The 16,179-nt window shown below is 32.6% G+C and overlaps 1 protein-coding gene across 3 annotated transcripts; it reads right to left on the bottom strand.

Annotated features, from left to right (window-relative positions):
• Positions 1-2,946: 2,946 nt before the first annotated feature.
• Positions 2,947-14,442, bottom strand: LOC125842307 (flowering time control protein FCA). 3 transcript variants are annotated; one of them, XM_049521588.1, is made up of 14 exons: positions 14,141-14,442; positions 13,589-13,659; positions 12,501-12,579; positions 11,977-12,059; positions 11,827-11,878; positions 11,306-11,382; positions 10,606-10,672; positions 9,589-9,668; positions 9,439-9,503; positions 8,437-8,512; positions 7,942-8,142; positions 7,730-7,855; positions 3,423-3,509; positions 2,947-3,325 (listed from the first exon to the last, which is right to left on the bottom strand). In XM_049521588.1, the coding sequence occupies exons 1-13, from the start codon at positions 14,409-14,411 to the stop codon at positions 3,465-3,467; spliced, it is 1,293 nt and encodes a 430-aa protein (XP_049377545.1). In that variant the 5' UTR covers positions 14,412-14,442; the 3' UTR covers positions 2,947-3,325; positions 3,423-3,464. The 3 variants fall into 3 exon arrangements, with proteins under 3 accessions (XP_049377545.1, XP_049377546.1, XP_049377543.1); XM_049521589.1 differs by lacking the exon at positions 3,423-3,509; XM_049521586.1 differs by lacking the exons at positions 2,947-3,325; positions 3,423-3,509 and adding an exon at positions 6,545-7,041.
• Between the last annotated feature and the right edge of the window lie 1,737 nt (positions 14,443-16,179).

Raw genomic sequence — 16,179 nt, 5'->3', positions numbered from 1 at the left:
TCATTCAGAGTCGAAGCAAGTATTTCAATTTTATGATTTTTTAAATTTTAAAATGGCGATTTTAAGTGAGACGGATATAGTATTTAAGTTTTATGAATTCAATGTTTGATTATTATTATTTTTAATCTTTAAACTATTATATTTTTGAACTTATCATATATACTGTACTAATTATCGTAATTTTACTTACTTTTTACGTATAAATTTACATTTAGCATATATCTCACTCTTAATTTATAATCATTATTTGACAAGGAAAAAAATGATTATCCAAAACTTTTTTTAATGATTATTTTGATTTTTAAATGAATGTTACGTGTATCAATTTAATAATAGAAAGTTGTATAACGTGAACCCCGCTTTAACTTCTTTTTTATTATGTCCTTTTTATATAATTGTTATTTAATAAAATTAAATTGTAAATACTATTTAAAAAATTGACAAAAAATCACACTTACAATTTTCATAAGAGACAGGTGATTTGTATGGCTTTGACTTGATCTTATATTATTGGGGGGAAAAAATCTTATTTGATTCCCAAGTTTTATATATATAATTAGTTAATTACTTTGAATTTTGTACAAGTGATATTTCTCTTATTCCGTTATGTTTTTAACTTGGTTTCTGTTGAATTATTAAAAAATAAATAAAACGTCATCTTAAGGGGAAATGATAGAATTAGGATAAATTAATTTAACCTTAATAATCACATATTAAGGAAATAATATATATTAATTAATTAATCATGGCTAAGAAATAAAGTTTATCTACAAAACATATGAGATACATTCGTTGATTTGAATGGAAAATATTGATTAGACAGAACATCACATAAAAAGTAGCATAAGTAAATCTAAATTATGTGTATCCCTACTAGACACTTTCTATTAGTCAAAAGACCGAAAAAGATAATGTGAACATCTATACAATAACTATACATCAGTACAAAAACAAGTTGAGATTCGCTACCTGAACATCCATACTAGACTAGTACAATAATTTTAAATAGGCGTCTAGACATATGATTTGGGATCATGATTTCTTATCCAGATTCTCCAAAACACAGGATTTGAAATTTCAATTATTATTTTTAAATGACTTAACACATTAGTTTATAATTTGAGAAAGAAAACTCCTCATTTTAAGTTTTGCGAAATACAACTCACATGTGACGTGAAGTCATTGTTCATACCATGTGAAAGGATTATATTAAAGAACAATTAGTTACTCTCTTCGTTCCATTTTATATGAGGTAGTTTGACTCGGCGCGAAATTTAAGAAAGAAAGAAAGACTTTTAAAACTTGCGGTCTAAAATGAATGATAGAAATTTATGTGGTTGTAAATCAATTTATTAAGGGTAAAATAAACATTTTATAGTTAAATTGTTACTTAATATAGAAATGTGTCATTCTTTTTTGGACTGACTAAAAAGAAAAGTAAGTCACATAAATTGGGACAGAGGGAGTACTATTATTGTTAACTAGGGTAACTTTATAAAATTATGTATATATGAAAGTTTGTAATCGCAAAGTTTATCTATTTCAATTTATGTAGCACGTATAAAATTAGAAGAGACAACTTAGTTTTGATATAATTTTTAAATATTTTAAGTTGTTGATTATTGTGATTTATAGCACTTTTAATGTAATTTTCAAATAATATATGTCACTCTCTCAGTCCCAATTTATGTGACAAAAGTGAAAATTTAAGTCAACCAAATTTTTAATATATTTTAAGTCATTAATTATAATGATTTATAATGTTTTTAAAAATAATTTTCAAATAATATATGTTATCCATCTATTTCGATCTCTGTGGCATAGATAAAATTTCGACAGTGGTGTTTGGCCAGTGCTAAGCACAGGCTCAATGTTCTAATGGTAAAACAAAAAAATTATAAAACTTCAAAATTTAAACTATGATCGTGAATTTAAACATAGAAGTTTTATATTTCATGAAATATAATTTATATATTTGTATTTATATAAAATTATTGTAAAACACAATAACTAACCGTTTAAATTATTTAAAATGCATAAAACTGTACCAATAAAAAACTTGATCAACTCTTAAAATTTTAACGATATCACATAAATTAAGACTGAAAATAAATACATAACATTTGAGGTACTGGTCACTAAAACTAAGCATTATAAAAAGACATGAAAACATTCACTTTATCAAAATTTACAAGATAAATATTTGTAATAATAATAATAATTAAAAAAGGACATAAGGGTAAGTATACCAAAAATGCCCTTATGATAAGTATAGGGTAAAACGCATTCGATGTATGCGATTTACCATTTACGTGTGATATGTGTTTTTTCTCTTTCACATGCTCAAGTCTCATATGATATATGTTTTATAGTAAGTACAAGTAGGCCGACATAAGACACGTGTAATTTATCAAGGACATGATTCTAGATAATATGATACTATGAAAGTCGATAATTAGGATAGAACGCTAGTAATAGGTAATCAAGAATTATTTAGTTTTTCGATAAATATTTTCAATTTTGCAAAACCATTATTTTACACGTGGTCAATTATGATTCGGCCACGTCATTAATTAAATCATTTTTAAAAGGCAAAGGGCTCAAATATGTCATCGAAAAGGCTCACATATGCCACCCGTTAAAAGTTTGGCTCACCTATGCCATTTCAGCTAATAAATAATTGCATGGATGAGCCTTTTTCTCAAATGTACATGATATAGATGAACCAAACTTTTAACGATGACATAAATGAGTCTTTTCTCAAAGTTCTATGGCAATTTGAGCATTTTCCTTTTATAAAAAGAACATTAAGTTATGCAATTTATCAATGCGACACCTTAGGTTTACTTAATTGGTAGGACGGTATAAGCATTAATTATTCTTTTGATAATTTCCACAAGTGGAGTGATTTTCATGTTTATGAGAAAATATAGCTTAAGAAATCTATTACCTGTTCAATAAAACTTAACTTCAAATCACTAATTTCAAATAATGTCCAAACGGGCTTAACACAAAGAGTTAGGAAAAAAAATTCTAAAACTTTGGACCAAATGTACAACTACACAAAAACATATTTGCTCCCAACTGGGGAAAGGCTCTAAACAGTCTAAAGCTCACAAGTAAATCTCTAGCAATTGAAATGTAGGAACAAATCTGCACACAAGAAACCCAGTCTTCAGATATGTTGCCTTTCAGTGCTAGAGTCACTTGTAATTGAAAAACCAAAACCATACATTCCGTTCCCGGTTCCAGTAACTTCTAAGATGAAAACTGATGCTGTTTACACACACACCAGAGGAACCGTTGAACTTGCTGTTTCGAGTTCCTGAAAATTCAGAAACCACATACAATATCATGAGAATGAACAGCTACTTTGTTCCAAAGGAAACTATTGAAATGTTAAAATGTGCAATGTGTGATACCATAGACTTAGTTCTAATAACTTCAAAAATGAGAACCAATGTTTAGACACAAGCCATAGGAACTGCTGAACTAGCTGTTTCAGGTTCCTGAAAATTCAGAAAAACATGTGTAAGATCATCAGACTGAATAATTCCTTTGCTCCAAAAGCAATTATTGAGATGCTAAATATGCAAATGTCCAGATATAAGTGCTGATGATTGACCAAATATATTTATAGATCGATATCAAAATGCGCAGACATCGGAATCTGACTTCCAAAAAGACCTACATGTATGCATACACCATATACTGCTTTATCAAAAAGAAGACTAATCCAAGATCTAATTCTTAATTGAGAGAAGCAGTCAGCACATCACTATTTCTTACAAGTCATATGGTAAACAGAATAAGAAAGGGGAGAACAGGACAGTAATCTCTTCTCTTTTTATTTTATTTTATGAAGTAATGATAATATCATTAATAGCACCCATAAGATGCAATTTAGAAAAGGTATGGATTCTATACAAAACTTAAGAAGCCAAGGAAATCCAAGAAAATATCATTTACATCCCAAATTCTTACACCAACAAGAAAGATTTGGAACACATTAGCAGAAAGATCTGAAAGACATTGGCTTCAAAAATGGAATAATTGCTGAGGTCCCCTCAAAGCATCTACTGTTTCGTTTCCACCAAAGAATCCAAAAAATGCAACAAGAAGTGATCTTGCAGCTCTATTAATAGGACCAAAACAAGTGTGTGATTCTCTTATGTCAAATATATCAATAGTAACAGATAAAAGGAACTGGGCATAAAGTGTGTTCACTCAAATTCTAATCCAAAAATTGGATTATAGTTGACTGAAACTTTTAGTTTACAGATATGCTACATACCATCTAATGAGCTGCAGCTTTTCACTTCCAAGAGTTAGTTCATGGTATGCCCATTTCTATATATAGAGTGAGCCAATTCACTAACATAAGGAAACTGAATTCACTAGGACAAGTTAACTTGGGTCAGCCTTATTCTCATCAAATATGACATTATCTTCATTCAACTCTATCGAAAACTATCATTCTTTTAATAGGTGTATCCTTCTTTGGGCTTCGAAACCATTTAGACCTCTTCTTTTCTTAACTCATCTTTTACAGTTGCTACTCAATGATGGTTTTCAAGTTAGTAGCACCTTGTGAAATAGGAAAGTAATAATTCTGCACATGCTCGTTCTCACCTTGCACTCAATAACCAAAAAAGAGATTATTCCCAAGGAGAGTCGATTCTATTCACTCAACTATCTAATAAGATTGAGACCAATTTACTGTAGAGTGACAATTTACACATCTTTTTGGGCCACTTTGACTAGGATGAATCTTCCCCGTTTTTGCTTGATCTAGCTTGTCACTTTCTTTTAAATATCCAACTTCTAATTATTAATCTGAACCTCCGATATGTTATTCTACTATATCTTATACCCCAACTTTTTAACCTGATAGCACAACTAATCCAAGTACTCCAGGGAATCCTCTCTGACATTGACCAAGACAAATCTGCCACAAAAACTCAAAAAGCACTGGTCTACATAACAAAACCTGCTTTAAAAATCCATGAAACATCCTCTTCACATTCTATAGATATGCAAGTATGTTTTCTCCTCCCAAGTGTTTTGAAGTTTTTTAGGCTCAATATAAGTTTCTGTTATCTTTATATACTAACTGGAATCAGCGGTGCATCCAGAATTTGAAGTTTATGGGTTTAAGTTCAGGATTCTGTCATAATCTACTGATTTACTAAGTTTGATGTTGCTGATGCTTGTATCCTCTGCAATGCTTTTGTATAGTTGCCATGTTTTCTTCACTGTCATTATACCTTTTCATTACTACTTTAATCTGTTTCACTTGAGCCGAGGGTCTTTAGGAAACAACCTCTCTATCTCCATGAGGTAGGGGTAAGGTCTGCATACACTCTACCCTCCCCAGACCCCACTTTATGGAATTTCACTGGATATATTGTTGTTGTAGAAATCTGTTATTTGTACTTATCTAGTGGTTCTTTTAAGTTTTAACACATATACAGGGTCTGAGCCAGTCACTAGTTTCAAATGAACTCATAACATACACACAACATCCGCACCCGACTAGGATTTATACTCTTATAAGAATCAATTTCTTCCCTCATTCATTTGCTGCAAAAAAACACAGATACCCATAAGTTTCTTCTGCTGTCATTACATCCTAATCTAGGTAAAAACTAAAAAGTCAAAACCTTGAGCTCCAAGCAAATCCAGCTTCAAGTTTGTTCGTTATATACAGTTGCTTGTATACATTTGAAGTTAATCCATTTGAACATATCCAATGATGAGTTTTACGCCATCTTCATTTATGTAAGTAATTTGTATACATGACACAATGATTATGTAACAGTTCTCCCAGAATCTCTCCGCTTGTAATTTACAGTATGTCCTTGGTAACTTCTTTTTATGATAAAATATAACCTATCTTATAAAATAAATAAAAATCAGTACATGAATACCCCATCAAGAAAAAGAAAAAGAAAGGATAAGAGTTCTCTTTTTTGGGGGGATCAGTTGCTAATTCATTCTTATTACTACTGAAGTGTAAGATATGTCCATTTTTTATTGTAAGTTCACAGAACAACATGAGCACTAAATGACACACTACTTTTACCAGGGCATATCATTGATTCCAGCTGTAACTAGACTATTGGAATTTCTGAAGCCATGTGAAATTCTTAACTATTCGCTTTCGATAGGTCTCTATTTCACTATGATATATGAAAATCTAATGTTTCACAAGATCTTTTGTTTGCTATCTCCAAAGTGCAAGCAATGGCAATTCACAGCTTTTCCAAAACCCAGCCTTTAGGTTATAGTTTCACAATGACAAAAACATTCTGAGAAACCCCTTTCCTGGGAAGTCTCACTTTGACATTAAGGATAATTTAACCATAAATCAATTTGAAGAAAAAAAAAACTTTCTAGGTAAATGCCTGTGAGCACATGCAAAAGAACGACCCATGATTATTCATAGAAAAAAGGCAGCTTTTCTAGCAAGATGAATGAGAAGTAAAAAGCCAAACAATATCCACCGTATTTTCTCTTTACAGATTGTCAAAGTTAGGCATAAGGACAGCATTAGCATCTTTTATCTTCCCAAATGTTTGACTTCTACACGTCCAGAAAGTAGCCTCTGTTACTTGGAATAACTACCTCAGTAGCAGTACAGATAATGAATACACGACAAAAGATGAGATGCTATATTGCAAATACTCTGTTTGGCACAATAAGGAGATCCCTAGGAACCACATAGAGTAGTTAAAGTAATCTTTACACAGAAGGCTTTCTTCACAAATGGCTGTGGCCCCATGTTAAATATAATTTGTGGCTGTTCACTGAATATATTTGTGACATAACAATGTCTGGAGATAATATCAACCAACATTAAAGCAGCCACTGATATTACAGACATTTTCTTGAATGAAACGAAAAATAAAAAGAAAAAAAGAATCCCGTCACCCGAATAAAATAATTTTCTGTCAGCAGGAACATCTTTGCTCCATCCCTTTTCAACTATTTTTACTTTATCTTGGTTTTTGTTTCCAGGCAGATATTTTCGTGAAGGATCTGTACATATATATGGGTGCAAAATGATGTTAATGACGTCAGTTTACTGGGAAATAGATGCAAAAAGGTGATAAAGAAGGAATCTCCCTTGAGCTGTAGTGCCAACTGACATGCTTTTCAAAAGAAAATGTGAAAATAGTATTTCATTTCCTCTACAGATCTTAAATTGAGGTACTTAATAATAGTGCAATCTGGGTAAGATCAAAACTGAGTCTTAGACCAAGGAGAAAAACAAGAGAGGGTAATTTGCAGCCCAAATGCATATTGACCGCCTCTAACCTTCCAGGTTTCCTAGCAAGATAACTTTTAGTTTGTCAATGCATCAATATGCACCAAACATATAATTTCTACGCTTCACATTTGATTATATCATTCAAAAACCTTCCAGCAATATGTGTTCAAGTTTTACATTTTATGTCGTTCAGAGCATCTTATTGAAATAATAAACTTGAGAAACCTCCCAATACAAAAGTGGTCAATGACCTATTTCAATTAAATTAACAAATATAAGATTCGCCAATGCAGTAAAACAAGGTTTCATTGATCAATGGATGAAAACCTTCAAGTTTCATGCACAAAATCAAATCCAAAACATCCAATAAGAAACCTATACCACAAAAGTAAAAAACAAGTTGAAAAAATCATTAATTGCTGCATGAAAGGAAGGTTTCCCTGAGAAAAGTTGTACCTGACGCATTTGAGAAACTTCTGGAGTGTTACATACTGGAAGTTTTAAATTGTGCTGATCCTGTTGCTGTAGATCTAGCTTTTCTAATTTCTTTTCATAAAGTGCAAACTCCTCAGGCTTCTCCCACTGTTTGCATGTTTTCAGGCATTCATTGCATTTTGAGGGGCATGGATCAAGTGAGAAAAAAAATTGGACAACTAATGAAATCTTACCCTGCTTTCACACGTTACACAGTTATAATAATATAAGTTTCCATCAGGACAGATATGGTCACTCCACTCACAATCAATGGACTCCACCATCTCAGCATTTAAAGATTTTGCATTGACAGAAGATGCAGCTGATGGCAAAACATTATCTGATCTAACATGAGTGCTGAAAACTGTCTGAGGATTGCTTCTGTTATTTGGAGTCTGCAAAATGCAACAGATACTTGAAACATCTTTTTTTTTTGCTTTGTGTCTTTCATTGGTAATTCTGTAATGGGGGTTGCACATTATTCAAATAGGAAAGATCATTTTCTTTGGGATAATAAGATCAAGATCCTTTCTCAAAAAGGCAAAAAAACTAAGCTCGTACAGCACAAAATTAGATGTACTCGCATAAGAAACTTACAGCTCTTGATAGAAATTGTTAGGCCATTCTAATAGTAAGACACGTGTTACGACATGTTGCCATCTACTTAATCAGAAATATTGAACAATAACCTGATTTGGACTCTGGTGATTAGACTGGTTAGCTCCTATATTCCCATTGAATTGCTCATTCATAAGGGATGGCGCCCTGCAAGATGTAAGTTCCACATACGGCAATCAGCAAATAAAAATACGAGAGATGATATACTAAAAGCTAGTCTAATGTACTTTAACCAGAACAGGACTTGCATAAGAAATGCACTGGAAAGAACTGAATGAATAAATAGAATGGGGACGGATAGGAACAAGTACCTATAGGGACTTGTTACAGAACATACGAGATGCTAGAAAAGATGCCTGAGGGAAGTAGAAGCAGTTTTATAAAAGGCAGAGGCATGAGACGAAGCATGTTATCACACGTGGGGTGAGGCATAAGCCCCAAGGCACAGGACTCATAAGTTCCCTGAATATTTAAATTTTTCCATTTTTATATAAAAACAAAATAAGCATAAACTTACGAAAAAAGTTTAAAACTACATAAGCAATTGTATGAATTTTTTTCATAAGGTAAATAATTTTATTGAAATTGGAAATTCATAATTCCAATAGAGAATACAACTTTTATCATTCATTTGCTAAAGAATTTTGAGGGTCAACATTGCTAATTAGAAATTAGACACATGATTTGCGTAGGAACTGTTGGCCAAGCCCCAAGCGTTAAGCGTGTTTAAGGCTCAAAACCAGGTGCTTCCGGCGTAAGCCTCACAAAACAAAGCCCCACATGTGAGCCTCAAGGTGTTCTGCAAGCTCGAAGAAGCCTTTAAAACACTGATCATAAACACTTTAACTTTCTCAATCAAGAAAATCTCTGATATCACAATAAGAGAGAAGAGTATCAATTCCATTCTAGTTTCTTAAATTTGTGTTTAACTTTTCATCCTAAATTACTACTACTTTGTTTATTCAGAAAAAGTAATTGACTCATCCTACAAAAAGAGGTACTCCTAAACTAGCAATGGTTGATCCATCCAAAGATAAAGGAAAAATAAAAAAAATCCAAAGAATGGTGCTTACCTCGACTCTCCCACCTTGGGCTTCTTAGGATCTGCAAATCGAATAACCAACGGGTGCTCACATACCTGAACCACAAGCGAATGGAGAAAGGAGATTTGGTTTCAGATCAGAACTAGATATATACATTAATGGTTTAATGCAGGGACTTACTTCAATTATATAGGTGCCATGTAGTGCATTCATAGCCGCAACTGCCATGTCTCTACAAGCAAACCTGATAAAAGCACTTCCTTCAAGGCAAGAATAATATTAACATCAAGAAGAAAAAGTTGAAATACAAAGCAAGTGTAGACAATCCAGAAGTAGGTGTGCCGACATTATATTTATGTAGAGGCAGCATGAATAATAAGCATGGCACCAAATATAGCAAATGCAACTACACTGTTCAAACAGGTCAAGAAGCACTTGATTAGTAAAATTAAGGAAGATGTACCACCAGCTGAACTGTTGGCAGTATCTAGAGAAGCAGCCATAGCGACAAAGAAACATGTCTAAGGCCTCATATGTTTTCATTAAGATTAAGATGTATGAGCCTGAATGCACATTTGAATGATTAAGATCTTGTCTCTAGATCTAGATCTGAACACTGAATGATTAAGACTGCTTGTTATTAAACATCTGAATATATATATAATAATAAAAGTATTTTTTAGAAAACAATGTAGTCATCCTTTTTTTTTTTACTTCAAACACACATATTTATGAAGTTGTTTCGAACTTTAGTCAAATAAAAATTTTACAATAAATTTTATCAATTCTTGATAAACAAGCCGCAAAAACAAAAATTAAAAGCTTAAGGAAAATATTTTGGGTAATTAATAAAGTTGAAGAATGAGAGAGGCTCGAATCTTTTTTGAAGAAAAATATATAGAGCACAATTTTTTTTTCAAAACTAAAACTGTCTTTAAAAGGGTCTGAATGAGAATAAGACTCTGTCACGGATCTGATTCATTCAGACCCATTAAGAGATTTTAAGTAAAAAAAACAAACACACTTAATGGCCTAATGTATGAACCATTCAGATTCAGACCTCCATTAAGTGCAAACAAATGAGGCCTAAAACTAGGCACAGTAAGAGAGCATCATTGCAAACTGTTGCCAAATGCAAATACTCCTGCAAATTAGATGCCAAAATAATAATGAGAGAAGATAGTGATTGTTACATACCACGACGTTGTTTTAGTTCATCAACAATTAAGTAGATTTCTTCAACAATCCCATATGGAGAAAATACCTGCCAGCAAAGGCGTACATACTAATTCAAAACTTTTCCATTGGCTCAAAAGTGAAACAGATAGTACCGTCTCTTATCTGTGACTTCGTTTGACAGTGTATAATAGATCAAGGATTTAATTGCACTTCATACAATATTTATAGAGGTAATGAAATGAGCATTGACTAATAGGAGGACACAATATCATGATATGAACTCATCTTTCAAACATCAGAACGGAATAAAGCTTGTTATTTGGCATAGTTTATGATGCACTTTACTAAATCCTAAATCAAAAAATGTGCCAGGTAAAAGTGGGACGGAGCAAGTTCTAATCTTCATCAGCTATATCCTCTAGATGAAAATTACAATTGATAAACCCATACTAATGACATTAATGCAAAAGTAGTTGCTACATATTGCTTCATCCAATGGCACTAAGTACACAAAAGCTTGAGTTTGTGCCCAATACATATTATCTATAGATACAAGAATCGAAGCATGAGACATGCAGATTCTCTCTCTCTCTCTCTCTCATACACACACACACACAGAGAATGGACAAATTGAACATAGAGTAACAGCAAAAACTGAAGGAACAAAAGGAAGATAGAGTCTAGATGTCTTGGTTAAACGCATATATGTGGAGCATACATGCTCAATTTCATTTTTGGAAGCTTGTTTCCTCAGACCACCAACATAAAGTTTCTGAGTGTGTTCGGTCAAGATTCCTACAATAAGAGAAAAAGGAGGTAAAAATGGAGATAAAAATAATAAAGCATTGGAAATTAACACAGAGAGGCACAACGAAATAACTTAAAATTCAGACTGGTATACACTTGAGAAAATATCCCATGTCAATTCAACAAAAATATTTTGAACTTCCCAAGAATTAGTCTGTTTACTATTATTCTTAATATTTATTTATTTTTGATAAGGTACTATTATTATTCTTAATATTGTTTAGTACAGTGAAACAGTCTTATCCTTACTACGTGTTTTCCTGGAAAATAAAATTGCAGTCATACACGAAGCTTAACATAGCAGGTGGGGAGTGAGTTTGGTGGATAATGTAAATAGTGGAAGGGTTCTAATTTGCTTTAGTTAAAATTTGACAAAGCATATGATAACTATATTATTTTTTATAAATTTAAACAGAGATAGTGAAAAATTACCAAGACGATCACGTTCCCCATCAGCATACCTAACTGTTAAGGGAAACTCACCCTGCAAAGCAAGAAATATAAACAAACCAAGTAAGAGGAGATCAATAATTTCTTGAGAGGGTAAATCATTTTAACTTCATAACAGAGAAGGAAACTAACCCCAGGGAAAGTATATCGACCATTGAATGCTACAATAGCCCTATTAGCTTCATCTAGCGTTCTATACTTCACAAAACAGCATTCTGCAGAGTAAATCATTATTCATTTTTGTTCTTCTTAAAGAAAAACAATTCATTTTTATTCTGATACCTATACTTGTCAAAAAGATAATATTATACTTCCAGATGATACATGTGCAGGGAATATAGTGAACATAAACAACAACAACCCAGTGTGGTCCCACAAGTGGAGTTTGGGGTGAGTGGGGTTTACCGTTTACGTAGACCTTACCCCTGCCTTTGTGGGGTAGAGAGGCTGTTTCACAGAGGGGAAAAAGATTAAATCCTGGTAGTTTAAATGATTCACAATATTTAAATTGCATTTAACTGCTTTGAACTACTTTAGTAATACAGAACCCAGTACAGATGACAGGACATTTGATTAACCAACATCACCAATGTAAACTACAACTAGTACACTAGACAGATAGCCTGGCAACTGCAATTGTTACAACATTCCTCTACCTTTCCTCAGACCGGTGCCTTTATCCGTGAGACGAACAAACTCAACAATGTGCCCATGTGCAGCAAAAACAGACCGGACCTGAATTGAAAGAGCGTGTATCAATATGTAGGAATATTTTCAAAATGCCCAGATAATGAACATAGTCAAACATGGAATCTGCAAGCACTTGAGTGATGAAAATTCAATTTTTTAACATCCCGTTGAAATGGAACGTAACTGGATAATTGGACAGGGAAAGCCTGTACATATTGATTCGGACCGAAGCTAGTGGTTAACGGATTCTACCTACACGAATGGATAGCTATTACTTTTCTGTACATATTATTTGGAAACATTAGTTGACGCCTACTACTTTGGCATTGTAATTGAATACCAGGATACTATATAATATCCATTTGATGCGGTTAATCCAAGACAAGTGAAGTATCTATGTATACCATAGGATACCTAGAATTCACAAAGATTAAGGAGTAAAAAATGAATAACGGAAAGTCAATATCTAGACATCACTCCCTCCAAAGAGACAGGAAAGCAAGAGAAAGTGATCAACTTACAATTAAGGTTTAATCATTGTTGGTACATGTTTTTGATAAGTAAAAAACTTCCATTGATAAACACCAAGTTAGTGTTAAAAAATATGTGCAAGATGTGTGTGGCTATACTCGAGTAATACATTGTCTTAAACATACATTTGTATAGTGTCCTCAGGAGTATCTTCATTTGGTTAGAGATTTGTATGTCAACGTAGGTTAGATGTGAGATTTCAAGTATCTCTATGTTTATAAACATTTATTCTGTCCTAAAAACCCAATTATTAGGTATTGGGATGAAGGCCTGGATAATTGAAGCAGAATGTATAGAGGCTTTATATGGCCAACCTCAACTACTTTGGGGTCGAGACAAATAGTAGACATTCTTGTTGTTGTTGTTGTTACTATCTAAGTTCTAATTAAAAGCCTCAAGTCTTACTCTTAAGCATAACTAATAGGCAATAGCACATAGAATCCCACTTATTCAATGCAACTAAATAGCAACATAACATGGAAAAAAGAGATCATTTTTCTGAATACTCAATTGTAAGACTTACATCTTCTTCTTCTGCTGGCCTTGGAACTCCTACAACATAGAGTTTCACAAAACTGCCACAATCCAGAAAGTCTAAACAAACAAAATGCAGCAGTGTTACTTGGGAAATCCTGCTATAAATACTCAGTAAAATATACAAACTTTCCCTTTGCATCCGGAAATTCAACTAACTGAAATTACCAGCATTTTAGAATGTGTCTTTTCACCAATTTTATACAAGGTAAATTGCAACTCACAATACTCTATTGCGGTCAATTAAGTGATCGAAAATCATAAAGTCTCTGATTCAAATCCCAGCAAAGACAAAAAATACCAGGTGATTTCTTCTTATTTATCGTGGTCTGGTGAAAGGTTGGTGAAAGGTGACACGTATCATGTGGAATTAGTCGAGGTGGCAACTCTTTACTATAGTTTCCCCATATTTAATTTTTTTTAAAACAAAATTATGAAGTCTCTCAAAAGTTAATCAAATTCACTCACGATAAGCAAAAGTGCCAAACAAATTAGGAATGAGAGATTATTTAATCGTTGGGAGAAGAACAGTGCTTTGTACCAGAGCTTGCTTGATCGAAAGGTCTCTTACGAGCCGGAAAAGGCGCGGAACCACCGAAATTTTGCTCAAAATTCGGATTCCGATGGTGATGCTGGTGATGTTGCCGGCGATTGTAGTGATTGCCGTCGCCGGGAAAGTTTCTTCTGTTATTGTCTAAGTTCCCATCATTACGAGAGATAGAGTCGTCGGAAGGCCAATTCGGCGGTGCAGGATGAGGGTTCCGGTGAAATTCCGGCTGGATTCCCCGGCGTTCTCCGTTCCTCTGGTCCATTGAACATCAATTGTAAAATTGATTATTTGAACTTTTTATATATATTACTGGTAAAATTACTCATGCTTCGTAATTTATAAAATGGAAAAGAATCAAAATTGTCGTTGAACTATGCAAAATAGACCACTTATACCCTTCGTTATATTTTGAGATAAAAAATACCCGCGATATTATCCCTACGGACCATAAATACCCCTCAAAAGTTAACAACTCAAATTGTTAATGACGTGGCAAGTCATGTGGAACTAATCTCTCTACCTAAGCTGCCAACTAAGATTTCCACTAACTCATTCTTGCTAACTATCAATTCATCCTCCCAAATCTAACAGTATTTGGGATACGAAATTTCGTTTACATTATGGAAACACTATCTCTAGTATTTGCTAACCCAATTTTAACTCTCCAATATTTGTTTGATTATTGTACGAATTAAAGCAATCTAAATTTTGAGAGGTTCAAAATTTAGATTTGTATGACATACCTGCATCTTCTGTATGTATGAGGGGAATATACGGCCAGATGATTTTAACTTTGTTCTTGTTTTTTGTTGGATAATACAATTTTAGGAAATTTAGATTTAAAAAAAAAAAGTAAAAAAAGTAAGTGTTAATCCTAGTTGGCAGCTTAGATGGAAGGATCAGTCACACATGGCTTGCCATGTCATTAAAAAAATTGGGTTGTTAACTTTTGAGGGGTATTTGTGGTCTCTAGAGATAACAATGAGGGTATTTTTTAGCTCAAAATGTAATGGAGGGTATAAGTGATCTATTTTGTATAGTTCAGGGGCAATTTTGACCCTTTTTCGTTTATAAAATAATACTTAAAATCTGGCCGGCATTAAAACTAAAACACTATACTCCCTTTGTCCCTAATTACTTGTCCACTTTTCCCTTTATAGTTGTCCTTAATTACTTGTTCATTTTGACAAATCAAGAAATGACAATATTTTTTTACTTATTATACCCTTAATTAATTACTTTGAAAAATGTAGAACTTTTTGAAAATCTTAAATTTTTAATTCATCTACTTCATAATTAATAGGGTAAAATGGTAAACTCATTATGTCAATTATTGTTTTCTTAATAGGTGTGTCAATTCAAAAGTGGACAAATAATTAGGGATAGAGGGAGTATTATCTTACATATAAGATTACGTAGTAATAAACATTGATAATGTAAAGGAAAATGAAAATTATTACACCTTATCATTTATCCTTGATAACATAAGCATAAATTAATGACTATAAAAATACATATATTTAACATAAGAAACGGTGTCAGTGAGTCACTCAACAGGAGCAACATACACAAATATTTAATTGTGAAGAAGAATATGATGTTCAAAAATTTTGTTGTTTTAAAATGAGAGGGAAATCCCTCTATTTATAGACAACAAAGGGTAGTGTGAACAAATATTTATTATGCCTTATCAGAAAAGTTACAACTATTTGGAAAAGTTGCAACCCTTCGAAAAGGTCACAACATTTCATAAAAGTCACAATTTTTCATAAAAGTCTAGGAGTGGCTTGGCTCCATGGCTTTAAAAATGAGGCATATGCCTTAGGCCCCCAAAATCGAAGGGCCTAATTTTTTAGTAATCAAGCTTTTTTTAACGAAAAAAACATAAAGAATGTTTTAATTTGTTTCGAAACATTAAAAAATATTTTTTATGAATCAATTTTTAAATTTAACTTGAATATGATATGTTTAAGACCACAAGATTAAAAAATATTTTGGTATATATATATCTTTAGTTTAAGATCATAAAA

This window comes from Solanum stenotomum, chromosome 10, assembly GCF_019186545.1.
Source record: "Solanum stenotomum isolate F172 chromosome 10, ASM1918654v1, whole genome shotgun sequence".
Classification (NCBI taxonomy): Eukaryota; Viridiplantae; Streptophyta; class Magnoliopsida; order Solanales; family Solanaceae; genus Solanum; species Solanum stenotomum.
The sequence above is the reverse complement of the archived record's forward strand: the minus strand, read 5'-3'. Positions and strand labels throughout refer to the sequence as shown.

Excerpts from the sequence above, each read along its gene's own strand:
- LOC125842307 (XM_049521586.1), bottom strand. The coding sequence starts at position 14,411 with ATGGACCAGAGGAACGGAGAACGCCGGGGAATCCAGCCGGAATTTCAC. Across the intron at positions 13,660-14,140 it reads TTTCGATCAAGCAAGCTCTG|ACTTTCTGGATTGTGGCAGT; the intron begins GTACAAAGCACT and ends TTGTTTGTTTAG. Across the intron at positions 8,513-9,438 it reads CCCAAGGTGGGAGAGTCGAG|GGCGCCATCCCTTATGAATG; the intron begins GTAAGCACCATT and ends TACATCTTGCAG.